The sequence below is a fragment of the Nyctereutes procyonoides genome, unplaced genomic scaffold (genome assembly GCF_905146905.1).
Source record: "Nyctereutes procyonoides isolate TBG_1078 unplaced genomic scaffold, NYPRO_anot_genome, whole genome shotgun sequence".
Classification (NCBI taxonomy): Eukaryota; Metazoa; Chordata; class Mammalia; order Carnivora; family Canidae; genus Nyctereutes; species Nyctereutes procyonoides.
The window spans coordinates 5,274,284-5,288,127 of record NW_026575025.1 but is presented as its reverse complement, the minus strand read 5'-3'; the positions used below and the strand labels follow the sequence as shown (position 1 = coordinate 5,288,127).

Sequence of the window (13,844 nt, the reverse complement as noted above, 5' to 3'; positions counted from 1 at the left end):
CCTCTTGCTCTTGGATCTGGAATCCCAGTCAGAGAGAGCCAGAAGGAAATTGTGCCAAAGCATATTTTTGTTTAAAAGAAGAAAAAATTTCACCCATCACCCATCTATCATCCATCCATCAACTCATTACCCATCCACCCATCATCCATTTATTATCCACCCATCCATCCACCTATCTGTCCACTCCCCATCCATCCATTCTCCCATTCATCATCTACCCATCCACCCATCTACCCATTAACCAACCATCCATCCCATCCATTCATTCGCCCACCCATCCATCATCCATCTGTCAACACTTTATCCACCCACCCATCCATTCGTCTATTCACCTTCCATCTATTCATTCACCCATTCATCATATATCCATCCATCCATCCATCCATCCATCCATCCATCCATCCACTCATTAACCACCCACCCATCCATCATCCATCATCTATTCATTTACCCACCCATCCATCCATTCACCCATTCATCATCTATCCATCCATCCACCCACCTACCCACCCATCCGTCCATCATCCAACTATCATCTACCTATCCATCCATCCATTTTCCATTCATCATCCCATCCATCTATCCATCTATCCACCCATCCACCCACCCATCCATCCATCTGTCCACCCTCCATCCATCCATTCATCATCTATCCACCCATCTATCTATCCATGCATTTATCCATCTATCTACTCATTAACCACCCATTTATCCATCAACCATCTATCATCCATCCATCCGTCCATCCATTCATCCATTCACCAATTCACATATCCATCCATCATCCATTTATCATCCATCCATCCATCCATCCATCACCCATTCACCCATCCTTCCATTCATCATCTATCATCTATCCATTCATCCATCCATTTTCCATCCATTATCCTCCCATCCATCCATCCACCTACCCACCCATTCATCCATCATCCATCCATCCACCCATTCATCCAATCATCCATCCATCTACCCATTCTTCCATCCATCTGGCTATTGATCCAGTCATCTGTCCACCCCCATCCATCCATTCACTCATTTATCATCTATCCATCCATCCATCTACCCATTAACCAACCATTCAGTAATCATCCACCCATCCATTCATCCATCCATCTACTCACCCATCCATCCATCATCCATCTATCATCTATCCATCCATCTGTCCATCCTCACTCCATCCATTCACCCATTCATCATCTATCCACCCACCCATCCATCCATCATTCATCTATCATCTATCTATTCATCCATCCACCCATCCAACCATCTGTCCACCCCATCCATTCATTCACCCACCCATTCATCATCTATCCATCCATCCATCTACCCATATATCACTCATCCATCCATCCATTCATCCATTCACATATTCATCATCCATCCATCCATTCATTCACCCACCCATCCATCATCCATCTATCCATCCTCATTTATCCACTCATTCATCCATCCTCCCTATATAGTTATCTGTCTTTCCATGCATCATTATCAATCCATCAACTTCTCAGGATATGTATCCATTCAATTATCCATATAAACACGATATATCCTTCCATCAATCCATTCAAGCATTTATCAATACATATATACCCATGTCTATTCATCTCTCTTTACATTTCTTCATTGAGCAAGTATCCACCCATCTATTCATCCACATACTCATCCATCCCTCCATGCATCCACTCACTTCTGACACCCACTCATCCATCTGTTTATCTAAATGTCATAATACATATAAAACACTTAGAAGAACCACTCAGCTAGCCATTCCACCCACTGGAAACATAATTATCACTAAATATATAATAATTACTCTTATGTATATATTCAACCACCAATTTGTATATCTATTTGCCTAGTTATCCAACCTGTGAGCTGTTTATTCTTTAAAACATCCTTCTATCTCTCAAAATATTTTTTGTCCTTACTTTCATTCATCTCTCCAAATATTTTACTACTGATCAATCACATTCACACACACATTCATATGTCTGTCCATCCATCCATATGTCCATCCATCTTCCCATCTAGCAAGTCATGTATATGTGCATAAATTCATACATGTTTATCTTTCCATATATATATTTGCCCATTACTTTGCCCATTAAGCCATTCAAATGAGTTAAAACTTAAAATAGTTGCTGCAACCTAGTAAGCCTTCCATAAAGATTACTATTATTTTTATCTATACATTCACTCATCCGTATCTCATCCAACTATCAATTTATTATATTTATCTTATTATAACTCCATTTATAACAATTTATAACATCATAAATAACAATTTATTATAACTCCATTTATATTCATATATTTATTCATCTATCCATATATTTTTCAACAAACTTATTGAACACTTACTGTACCCACTTTTTAGGTACTGCAAATTTAGCATTAACAAAACCATGCTCTCACAAGGCTGACACTTTAGCTGGAGCAACAACAAAAATAAACAAGTAAGTACATACTGTAATATATCAAATGGTGATAAAACTATAGAGAATATAATTCAGAGTGGGAGGATATGGAGTCTTGGCAGAGATTGATATTTTACATATGATAGTCAAAGAGAGCCTCATAAAAAGGAATAATCTTTTCCTTATTTGAAAAGAAACTTGAGAAATATTTAAGATAGCTATATACGCTGGTAGGAGGAAGTGTTCTAGAAAGAGAGAAGAGTGAGTGTAAAATTCCTGGCTTAGGTGCTTCTCTGTTCATCAATCTGCCTCTTCAATAGTTTATCCAGCACCAATCGTATGTCTGTTTACTATCATCTTTCTATTTATCTATCACTTCCTGTATTTCTCAGTCTGTCCATCTAAAAATCTACCCATTAACCATATCCATCCACATGTCTTGATAAACTTCTATTAGTCTATCCAATCATTTATTTGTCAGCATTCCATCAATTTACCCATCAGCCTACCCATACTTTCATTCCATATGTCCATTCACCAGTTAATCCATCCATCCACCCACCCATCTATCCATCCATCCATCCATCCATCTCTCTGTCCACCCACCTACCCATCCACTCAACCAATTATCCAACCATCCATCCACATATCTATCCATCTGTCCATCATCCATCTATTCATTCATTCACCCATCTACTCACCCACCACCCATCATCTGTCCACCCACCCATCCATCTCTCCATCCATCACCCACCTATTCATCCATCCATCCATCCATCTATCCATCATCCAACCACGCATCCATTTACCCATCCATCCTCCCATCCATTCACTCATCTATCCATCTACACATCCATCCATCTATCCATTCATCCATCCACCCATTCATCCCATCTACTCATCCACCCGTCTATCCATCTCTCTACCTATATCCACTCATCCATCCATCTGTCCATCAATCATCCAGCTAGCCAGCTGTTCCTTCCTTTATACACTTTTCTTTCATTCATACTTTTCTCCATAATTAAGTCTTTTAGCTTTTTCTTTCTTCATGTGTGATAACCTTGTAGCTCAAGAAGATAAAAGAGAAGACAAGATCTTCATGTCCCAGTAGGCTGAGAATTACAGCAGAACCTAAAAAGAGGCTGAAGAAGTAGGAATCTGTCCTCTTGCTCAAACATTCTCAACACACACACTCTCACAAAGCAGTATCCCAATGAAACATGCAACAGGCAGTGGAGCCCAGGTGTGGGTGGGGAGAGAGGGTAAGGAGGTGGCCTCCATGGCTCCTGAGGTGACCCTGGATAGAGAAATGTCCCTGACTTACAGAGAAGGCAGCCTCCAAATGCCCTGAGCCCTTATCTGTCTTATGTGGATCTCAGCCCAGCAAAGGGAGAGGGGCCAGGGTAGTGGAGTGGTGGGTGTTGTGAGGAAGGTGAGATTGGGTTGGGGATGAGACTGAAAGACCGAGGTTTCTTTCTAGGTTCCTCCAAAATCAACTGGCTAGATTCATCTGTCCTATTTCTCTTTTGAGGGCAGGTAGCTGGGGGAGGAAGAGAAGACACCCTTTGGTTACCTCAGAAGCAACGCCACAAAAATAGCCAGTTACATCCAGGAAGAGGCATAGACATCTGTGAGAAGTGGGAAGGAGCAGCCTCTGAGATCCTGCCTGTCAGGCACAGAGCAGGGCAGTGACCCTCCCCTCTTCCTCCCACACAGCTTGTGCACAGCTGAGGAAGCTGAGGCTTGAGGTGGGCGGAGAACCTGCTACTTCCCCCCACTCCTGTTATACCCCGTACTCCTGCTGTCTTTTGTGTGTCCACACAGCTGCCTCTACTGCAGGCTCCAAGGCCCAAGTCTCTCCCACTCCTGCCAGGGGATGTGGGTGCCTCGGAGGGCACCGTAGGCAGGCTCTGAGTTCCCAGATAGCCCCTCCTTCCCAGCCAGTAGGACGAGACAGTGGTCCCTACCCCACCCCACCCACTCCCAGTTTCCCAGCTTGGAGGCAGTTAGCAGATGAAGTTTGGAGACAGTTGGCCTGGCCTCAGGAAAGGATGAGGGGCTTTCCTCCCCACCTCTCACCTCTATCTCTTATCTGCCTGTGTCTGGCACCACACAGCTATACTGGCCAGCAGGCTTAGGAGGCCTGATTTCCTCAATTTCCTAAACTCTTGGCCACCCTATACCCCACATAGGCCCTCAGCCCCTCTCTCCAGCTTCATGGGAGTGAGGGAGGGGCAGGGGCTGAGGGCCAGTGGCTGTGTACTCCCACCTACCAAAGGTTTGAGAACTCCCTTTGCTGGTTGCCCTCAATCCCCAACCTCCAAGAAGGTGTTAGAAGCCCCTGGAAAGAGGATTTCTTGGAAGAGAAGCCTCTAGAATGAATCAGGTTCTTCTGACATTGCCATGTTCCATTCCTGCCTTTGGGGAGGTCCCTGGAGCTGTCTTCTTAGCTATGCCCTATTCTGGATAGTTTCCAGGAGGCACCTCCCTTGCCCTGGTGGGAACCCGCAGGTGCAGAGCCATCCATAGGGCTATGTGGTGTTACTGAGCAACTCCAAGGGGCAGCCCAGACACCCTGGGTCCCCTGAGGCCTTGTCAGGTCCCCAGAACCCTGATTGTGAGCCTGCAGGGGACACAGGTCCCCCAGAGAGGGTCCCTACAGGCCAGCATTGTTAGGAGACACACCGAGCTAGGGCCAGCCAGCATCCCTCCAGGCTGGGGACAGTGCCTCTCAACAGCACACTCAGCCCTTCTAAGCCTTGGTTTTTTCCCTGTGAAGTGCCTCACTGGCTATGAAAAGAGCTGATGAAGTCTGGCACACGGGGAAACTGAGGCTCACTTGTCCCAGAAAGAGGTGCTGAACGTGGTCCTGGGACCCCGTGCCTCTCCCCCAGGCCCTGGGAACTCATAGCCCAGGAGATCACAGCCCAAGTTCTCAGCCAAGCTGCTGGAACCCTCATCTTCCTGACCCAGGGCTCTCCATAACTCTGGCACCCTCTGAGTGGGGAAACTGAGCCAGGGGCAGGCTAGTGGGGTCGTGCATTGGTCCACCTTGCCACCCCACCTGGTGCCTGCCCCCTTCTGGTCCCTGAGACACTCCTGGCACTGCCCCCGTGTGGCTCCTGTGTTTTGTTTTTATGAGAAGGCAGATGGGGACCAGGGAAGGAGGGGCCAGGATGCAGGGGAGGATTTCCGGCTTCCTGAATCAGCAGGGCTGGGGGCTGCAATGTCCCCGAGTGTGGTGTGGTGTCCTCTCCCTGTCCCCCACCTAGGGAAGGAATGTGACAGGACCCAGATGGAAAGCAGGAGGAAGCCAGTGACCTCCGTGAGCCCCTGCCCAGGAGGAGGCATCCATCATCTGGGTTGAGCTCAGCCTCCCCCTCTCTGAGAAACTTCCGGGCGCCTGAGACCCCTGACCTGGAGGAAGGAGGAGAGGAGGCCCATCTGGGCGTCCCTAGGCCTGAGTCTGCTCTGACTGCTGCTGTCAGGTCTGGCCCCTGGGCAGGGTGGGGGGAAGGAGCCCCAGGGTGCCACCCCTAACCCACTGCCTTCCAGCCTGCCACCAGTACCCAGTCCTAGTCCCACCCTCCCTCCTCAGGGGGTGCTCCAGAGCCCTGCATCCTGGCTCTACCAAGTGTCATCCAGCCTCCCTGGGAGGGCCAGTGGGTGGACGGGCCACCAGGACGTCTGGCTGCTTGGGGGTTTCTGAGCCGTGGGGTCTTGCCACTCCAATGCCACAGGCCCTCCCCCTCTGCCTCCCTCTGTGGTGCAGGAATATGAAATCCAGGGCATTCCTAGCCTCTTGGCCAACTCAGCCTCTCCCTTCCAGCCCTGCCACCACCTATAACCCTGAGGGGACCTGTGTCCTCCTCTCTCCTAAAAACCCTGGAGCCCAGAGGGCAAGCCCAGAGAGTCTGCAGGGGCAGACAGCCCAGCAAGGGACTCTGACTAGAGTGGCCCCGAAGGTGGTACCTGCCCTCTCCTGCCACGTAGCTTTGCACATGGAGAGTTGATGAAGGTGGCATCCCTGAGTCACCTGGGACCAGGAGCCATGTCCTACCCAAAAGGCGGTGGGGGTTAGGAGCCTAGGTGGTAGAGATAGAGAGACAACTGTTCACCCAATTGCTGCCCCTGTCAGGGTCATCCAGAGCTGGAGCAGCCCAGCGAGCCTAGGTGGGAGAGGGCAGGACAGGGCTCCCAGGACAGAACTAGGGTTCTCAGGACTGAACCAGTGTTCCCAGGACAGGCCCAGGCCTCCCAGGACAGGACCAGGGCACCGGGACAGGACCAGAGCACCCAGGACAGGACCAGGGCTCCCAGGACAGAACCAGGGCTCCCAGGACAGAACCATGGTTCTCAGGACAGGACCAGGATTCTCAGGACAGAACCAGGGCTCCCAGGACAGGAACAGGATTCCCAGGATAGAACCAGGGCTCCCAGGACAGAACCATGGTTCTCAGGACAGGACCAGGGCTCCCAGGACAGGCCCAGGTTTCCCAGGACAGGCCCAGGCCTCCCAGGACAGGACCAGGCTTCCCAGGACAGAACCAGGTTTTCCAGGACAGGACCAGGGTTCCCAGGACAGAACCATGGTTCTCAGGACAGGACCAGGGTGCCCAGGACAGGACCAGGGCTCCCAGGACAGAACCAGGACTCCCAGGACAGGACCGGGTTCCCAGGACAGGACCAGGGCTCCCAGGACAGGACCAGGGCACCAAGGACAGGACCAGGGCACCAAGGACAGGACCAGGACTCCCAGGATAGGACCAGGGCTCCCAGGATAGGACCAGGATTCCCAGGACAGGACCAGGGCTCCCAGGACAGGACCAGGGCTCCCAGGACAGAACTAGGGTTATCAGGACTGAACCAGCGTTTCCAGGACAGAACCAGGACTCCCAGGACAGGACCAGGTTCCCAGGACAGGACCAGGGCTCCCAGGACAGGACCAGGGCACCAAGGACAGGACCAGGACTCCCAGGATAGGACCGGGTTCCCAGGACAGGACCAGGGCATCCAGGACAGGACCAGGGTTCCCAGGACAGGACCAGGGCTCCCAGGACAGGACCAGGTTCCCAGGACAGGACCAGGTTCCCAGGACAGGACCCAGGACCCATGACAGAGGCAGGTCTCACAAGCCAGCGTGGACCATGAGAAGTGACAGATGCTCAGGGAACCTAGGGTATGGTCACCTAAGTTGAGCTGGAGGAGGCTTTGGAAACCTGGGGAAGGGACAGGACAGCCAGGTAATGCTGGGAAGGTTGGTCTGACACCTGGTGGGACTGGGAGTTGCTGGGAGTGCCGACCTTGGAGGGGAGTGAGGCCAGCATGACCGGAGCAGGCCTCCAGTGGCCCCCAGGAGGCATGGATTTTGCTAACCCGTGGTAAGTGGTTCCACAGGGGGGTCTGATGGCTTCATGGAGAAAGAGCACAGTGGGCCATGGCCTGGAGACCCCCAGGAGAGGGCATCTTGCCAAGCTGGGGAGTGGGCCGGGCTGTGGCCAGGGTGAGGCCTGTCTGTGGGTGCAGGGCAGGGAGGACCCAGCACAGCATAGTCTGACCCTGGGGGGGTTGGGGTGCACACAGGGCCTCAAGGGGGTTGGGGTTCCAGGATTTGGACATGTCAAAGCCAGGATCCCTAGGAACAGGAACCCCCCGCTCTGGCACCACGTGGACTTTGGCCTCTGTGCACAGTGTGGGGTCAGGGCCCTTCTCAGCTCCACCTGCGAGGCAACACAGAACCACCCTGAAGCCCAGTGGCCCTGCTCTGCTCTGGGGTACCCCATGGCCTGGCAGCCAGAGTGAGGAGAGAGCACTGGGACCTGGACCACAGGTGGATGGAGTAGGGGCCCACACCCCACCGAGGGTGGGTTTTGGGGGATGCCCCATCCTGGGACAGTCCTAGAGGGAGATTCCATCCTGGGTCATCTGAGGGAGGTGGCCCCATCCTGGGACAGCCTGAAGGAGGGGACCCCTCTTGGATCATCTGAAGGCAGTGGCCCTGTCCTGGGACAGCCTGAAGCAAGTGGCCCCATCCTGGGACAGTCTGAGGGAAGTGGCCCCATTCTGAGACAGTCTGAGGGAAGTGGCCCCATCCTGGGTCATCTGGAGGAGGTGGCCCCATCCTGGGAGAGTCTGAGGGGGGTGGCCCCCCACTGGGTCATCTGAGGAGGCAGCTTGCTGCCCAGTTGTAGGGATGTGGCCTGACCTGGCCAGGTGGGAGGGGCAACGTCCCGGTGCAGGCAGTGTGGGGTGCTCTGGGGGCAGATCTCGTCTGAGTGCTCCAGCCCCATAGACCCTGCCCAGCCTTGACCTTCCCAGGGGCTGCTGGCTGGGGGCTTTCCAGGCCACAAGAGCCCCCCCTGGGCACTGGGACTTCTCACCATCATGGACAGGAAAATCCCCGGTTCCTTAGTCACCTTGTGAAATGAGAACCTGCCTCACCCTGGGTCTCGGTTTCATTCTGACACCACACTGCGGGGATGACGTTTGCGGCGTCCCAGGTTCTAGGGCCTGGGGGCAGCCTGCCCTTGTCCAGCAGGGCTCCTGACCGAACCAGCACAGGTGCAGCCCCGCCTCCCGCATGCCCAGGCCTCGGCCAGGTCCGCGCTGTCCTGCTTCTCCTCTGCCTGCAGGACAGCTGGGAGCGGGGGGGCCAAGGATGGGGCCAAGGAGGGAGGCGGGGTGCCGGAGCCAGACTGCCCAAGCCGTGCCCTTCTATGGGCATGCGGTGGCTGGAAGAGCACGGGGACGGTGCTGACGTGAGGAGCCATTTCTGAGTGGGGCACAGCTGTTTGTCGGTCGCCCCTGGGCAGGACACAGTGAGCTCCACGGCCCCACCCACCCCAACGACGGGTCCCCCGCGAGGGGCCCCCACAGCGCCAGCCTGGCATTTGCACCCTGACCCCCGCTGCTCTTTCCAGAGGTTGCTCGGCCTCCCGCCTCCCCCTAGCGCCTGGTCCCCGAAGCCCCTGAGCCAGGGCGCCGTGGGGGTTAGCGCAAGGAGAAGGTGACCATTTCTCCCCCTGATGCACGCGCGCGCGCGGCGCGCACACACACACACACACACACACACACACACACGGCAGACATTTGCATCTTTTCCCTCATTATGAATAAAGACATTGTCACAGGATCAAGTACCTGGCCACCAGCCTCCAAAAGAGGAGCCAGGGTTAGAATCCACTTAGCAAGTCAGCCCTGAGGCTGTGGGGAGCCCCCCACGGCACCTGGCTGCAGAGGCCTGGTCCTGATGGCCCCCCCAGGCCTGTCCAGCAGCTGCTCTGGGGCAGGTGACAGCGGTCCCCACAGGGCCCTCATCTCCATGCTTGTGGCTCTGGCCCGGGGCGCCTACTCCTTCCCTTCCACTTGCCTGGGCAGCAACCCCAACAATGGTCCTCCAGGCCTGGGGGCCTCCACCCCCCACCTGCCCCCCCATCTGAACATGGCTCTGCCCCATCGGAGCCCCACCTGTCCCAAAGATGCTGCCTCTCATCTCTCCTGGCATCTGCACCCTGGAGCCGTCAGACCCCCCAAGCCTGGCTCAGCAGGGATGCCGCTCGCCCGCCCGCCAGCAGCCCTCCTCGGTGCCTGCACAGGCTGGCACCCAGCGGCGGCTCCGCGGGCCCTCTGCCCGGCTCTGGCTGCGGCGGCACAGGTGGGCCTTCCTACCAGGGCACAGCCTCAGCCCATGGCCCCCTCGCATCCCATCTCCAACCTCCGAACAGGCACCAGCCAGCATCCTCAGCCTCCTCCATCACCGAGGTAGGGGTGGGGAAGAGGCAGCTTGGGGGAGGGAGCCCGCCTGTCCTCAAGCACAAACTTTGAAGGTCTTGGGGAGAAGCATCCCCTGTTGGGCAGTCCTCCTGGCCCCGGGCCCCTCCCCGCCCCCCTCCCCTCCTCCTGCCCTCAAAGCTCTGGCCTGCTTGTCCAAGGCCCCATCCAAGTCCCTGCATCAGGTGTCCAGGCGTCCCGGGGACTGGTGGGCGAAGCTGGCCTCTCCCACCCAAGCGCAGCTGCAGAGGCGTCCACTCCCCACACGGTGAGATGGGGGCCCAGGAAGGCCCCTGTGGCCCCTGTGCCACCCGGAGTCCCCCCATGGCTCTATCCACGGCCAGGTTAAGTGCTCCTGACCCCCGCCCCCTGGCCCCCATGTAAATGCAGCAACTTCTGTGTACCCCGAACAGACCCTTACCCCGCATCGCTCTCCGCCAACAGCTTTTCCTGCTCCTCAGAGCTGGGGTGGCTCGGAGCCTCGGCCATTGGGTTGGCGTCGGGCCGATTCGCACCGTGCGTGCGCCCTGTGGCTCTGGGTGCTTCCTCAGGCGGCTGGCCCCGGAGCCCCCACCCCCAGCCGGGTTTCACTTCCCCCTTCCGGCTGCAGGTTGAGGTTTGAAGCACACTGGGGCTGAGGTTGGGGTGTTGTTTTTTAATTTGTTGATGCAAGAGCAGAGAAAAAACCAACCATCAGGAAGTGTTAAGCAAGTTGCAGGGGCAGGGGTGACAGAGAGGGGCCCTGAGAAGGCAGCGGTGGGTGCAGGGGCTGGGACAGTGTCCGATGCCTGTTGGGGAGCGCCCAGGACTTCATGGATCCCCCACAGTCCTGGCCTGGTAGCCTCTTTGTGCAAGGCTGGCTCCCCATGAGCACTGGCCAGTTCTGGTCCCAAGTCTCTGCCTTAAGCATCTTGGCCTCCCTGTATGGACTGTCCTGGGTGCCTGCAGAGCAGAGTGTAGATGCACCGACTGCAGGCCCCCCTCGCTGGTCTGAGCTCTTCAGGGACAGACAGCTGGGGACCTGCGGGAAATGGACCCGCCCCCCACCACGCTGCACACCCCACACCTTCTCTTTGCATTTCCTTTACTTTCCTGAGCTGCTGGGCTCCTCGCACTCTGCTGCCCTTCCCCTGACCCCTTCACCCCCAGATTCGGGGAGCTTGCGGCCCACCACACCTGGCAGTGTCACCAGGCACTGGAGGCAGGGGAATCAGGAGCTCCCCAGGGAGGCCGTTTCCACCTGCCACTGTCCTCAGCTGTTGGGGGTCCCAGACCAGGGGCTCAGAAGTCAGTGAGGGGTGGTGGGCGGTAGTGAGGGCCAGAACCCAGAACCAGCCGTGGAGGCATTGCACACTTCTCTGGCAAGCTGAGCTGACCTGGGGCCCCCAGAAAGGAAGGGGGGAGCACTGGGCCATCCAGCCACACCCTGGTCAGCCAAGGGCCTGAAAAATTCAGCTGGAAGGGACTTGCAGAGTACTGCGGGCAAAGGGTGGTGGAACCAGCGATAGGGCCCCAGAGGGTGCATCCATCAGGTGGGGCCCGCCTGGGGGGTAAGATGATGGGGAGGCTGCGAGCCCCCTCACACCCCACTCCAGGAGGGCTTCCTACTCACCCCAGGGACTACAGGGCAGGGCTTGAGACCCAGGCCAGGCCCAGGGCCACACAGGTAAACCCACAGAGTCCCCAGGGACCTCTCAGCCTGAGGCCTCTCCTGTCCCCTCTGGTGTTTCCAGGGGTCACTCGCTTTCCAACCTGGATGAAGATGTGGTAGCTGGATGTCCATCTGCATGGGGGCTGGACCTCAACATCCTGGCCAGCATCCCCAGGGACACAGGCTGTGCCAGGAGTCCCCCACTGTCGAGGTCCCTTCCTGTGGCCTGCAGTGAGGTTGGCCCCACACCCCAGATGGGGAATGTAGGGGCCTTGCCAGGTGGGTGAGGGCAGGTGGAGGCGGGCACCCCAACATGTGGCTTCCCGACCCTGCCATTTGCTGCCTGAAAGCTGGACCAGCGCCTAGACTCATGGAGCCTGGGATGAAAGGAAGATGTGGGGCCTCTGGGCCAAAACTTATAAAGAATCTCACAAGGGAAACAGGTGCTTGAAAGCAGGTGCAGGCTCTTCCAGGTCCACGAGTCCAGCTCTGCCTTGATTGGCCTCTGAGGCCTGGCCTCACCTGCCCACCTGCCTGTTTAATCTCCTCTCAGACACTTGGCACGTGTGACCCTGCCCCCCCAGCCCCGGGAGCGTGCCGCCCTCCCCCCGCCTACCCCCACCCCACAGACCCAGGGAAGCCCGACCCCCCTGCTGGGGCCAAACTCCTAGGGGGACCCCCTGGCCCCCAGGACCTCAGAATAGGCCTCGACTTGGGAAGAAGGTCCTTGCAGGTGAAGTCATGAGGGGGGCCTCACCCTATGTGGTGGTGTCCTTATGGAGATTTGAGTCAGACTCCCTCACAGGGAGAGGCAAGGTGAGCAGGTGAGCACGGAGGTGGAAGCAGGGGTGCGGCTACAAGCCAGGGAGCCCCTCCAAGAAACCAGGAAGTCACCAGCAGCGGGGGATGGACCGGAACAGACTCTACCTCAGTGCTTCAGAAGGGACCCACCTGCCTGCACCTGGAGCTGGGGCTTCCAGCCTCGGGGACTGGGGTGGGGGACAATCCATTTCTGCTCTGGCCTTGCGACTCCAGACAGCCACCCAGCCCCTGCCTCCCCACCACCTGCTGGGGGCAAAGGGCAGGAGGCAGCTCCCTTTTCCAGGAGCACCAGGTGGGGCCTGGGGGTGCACAGGGTGCCGCAGGGGCTCAGACACTGCCGCTTCCTCCCCAGGGTCACCCAGGCCTTCCCCCTGCACCCCACAAATGGCAGAGGGCATAGAAGTCAGCACTGGTAGACAGTCATCTGGCCCACAGTCTGAGCTCCAGCTCTGGCCCTGAGCTCCGCAGCTCCCCCAGAATCCTGGGTCACCCTGCTGCCCTTGGCCTTCTTCCTGGTAGCACCCACTGGGCCTCCCATGCCTCCCTTCACAGGCAGCACCTCACCTGGCCCTCATCTCCACTTGGCCCGGACCAGTGGGCACGAACATGGGGACCCAGCGTCCATCCAGACTGGCAGAACTGCACGTGCCCTCCGAGGAGATGGTCTGCCCAAGACACAGATGCTCCATCGTTTGTCCCCTTGGCATCGTTCAGAACCACAAGAGGGTGGTGTAGAGAGGATGGAGATCTTGTCCCATCCATCCTCATGCCTCCCAATCTGGTGCAGTGTCCAGTGACACAAGTGACCCAGGGCATGATCAAGTGAAGCCACAAGCCGATCCAAGGCTGGAGCAAGCTCTGTGGGCAGCAGGGTGTGTGCCAGGCGGACATCTCGCACCACAGGTGCTGAGCCAAGGAGCACGGGGCCCTGAGAGCCAGGCCAGGAGGGGGGTCTGTGCAGGGCAGGCAGCACAGAAGGACCTGGGGGCTTCAGTGACTCCATGCTGTTGGTGAGACGCCAAGGCCACTGTCTAGGGGCAGCTGGGTCCATGGGCAAGGTGGCCTGGAAGGCCCAGGGGCAATGGGTCCCTGAGGAAAGGAGGGTCAGGACCACTCGCTTCAGTGACACTGGGTGAGAAGACACGAGGGAGGGCATAGGAGGGTGGACAGAGGAGCGAGGA

At 56.3% G+C, this 13,844-nt stretch overlaps 1 protein-coding gene across 1 annotated transcript in view; it reads right to left on the bottom strand.

The window, feature by feature from the left end:
- LSP1 (lymphocyte specific protein 1) overlaps positions 1-10,730 on the bottom strand; it is a 37,963-nt gene extending 27,233 nt beyond the window's left edge. The window contains exon 1 of the mRNA XM_055313264.1: positions 10,612-10,730. Coding sequence (XP_055169239.1) covers positions 10,612-10,679 — 68 coding nt within the window. The 5' untranslated portion in view covers positions 10,680-10,730. The remainder of the gene's footprint in view (positions 1-10,611) is intronic.
- Between the last annotated feature and the right edge of the window lie 3,114 nt (positions 10,731-13,844).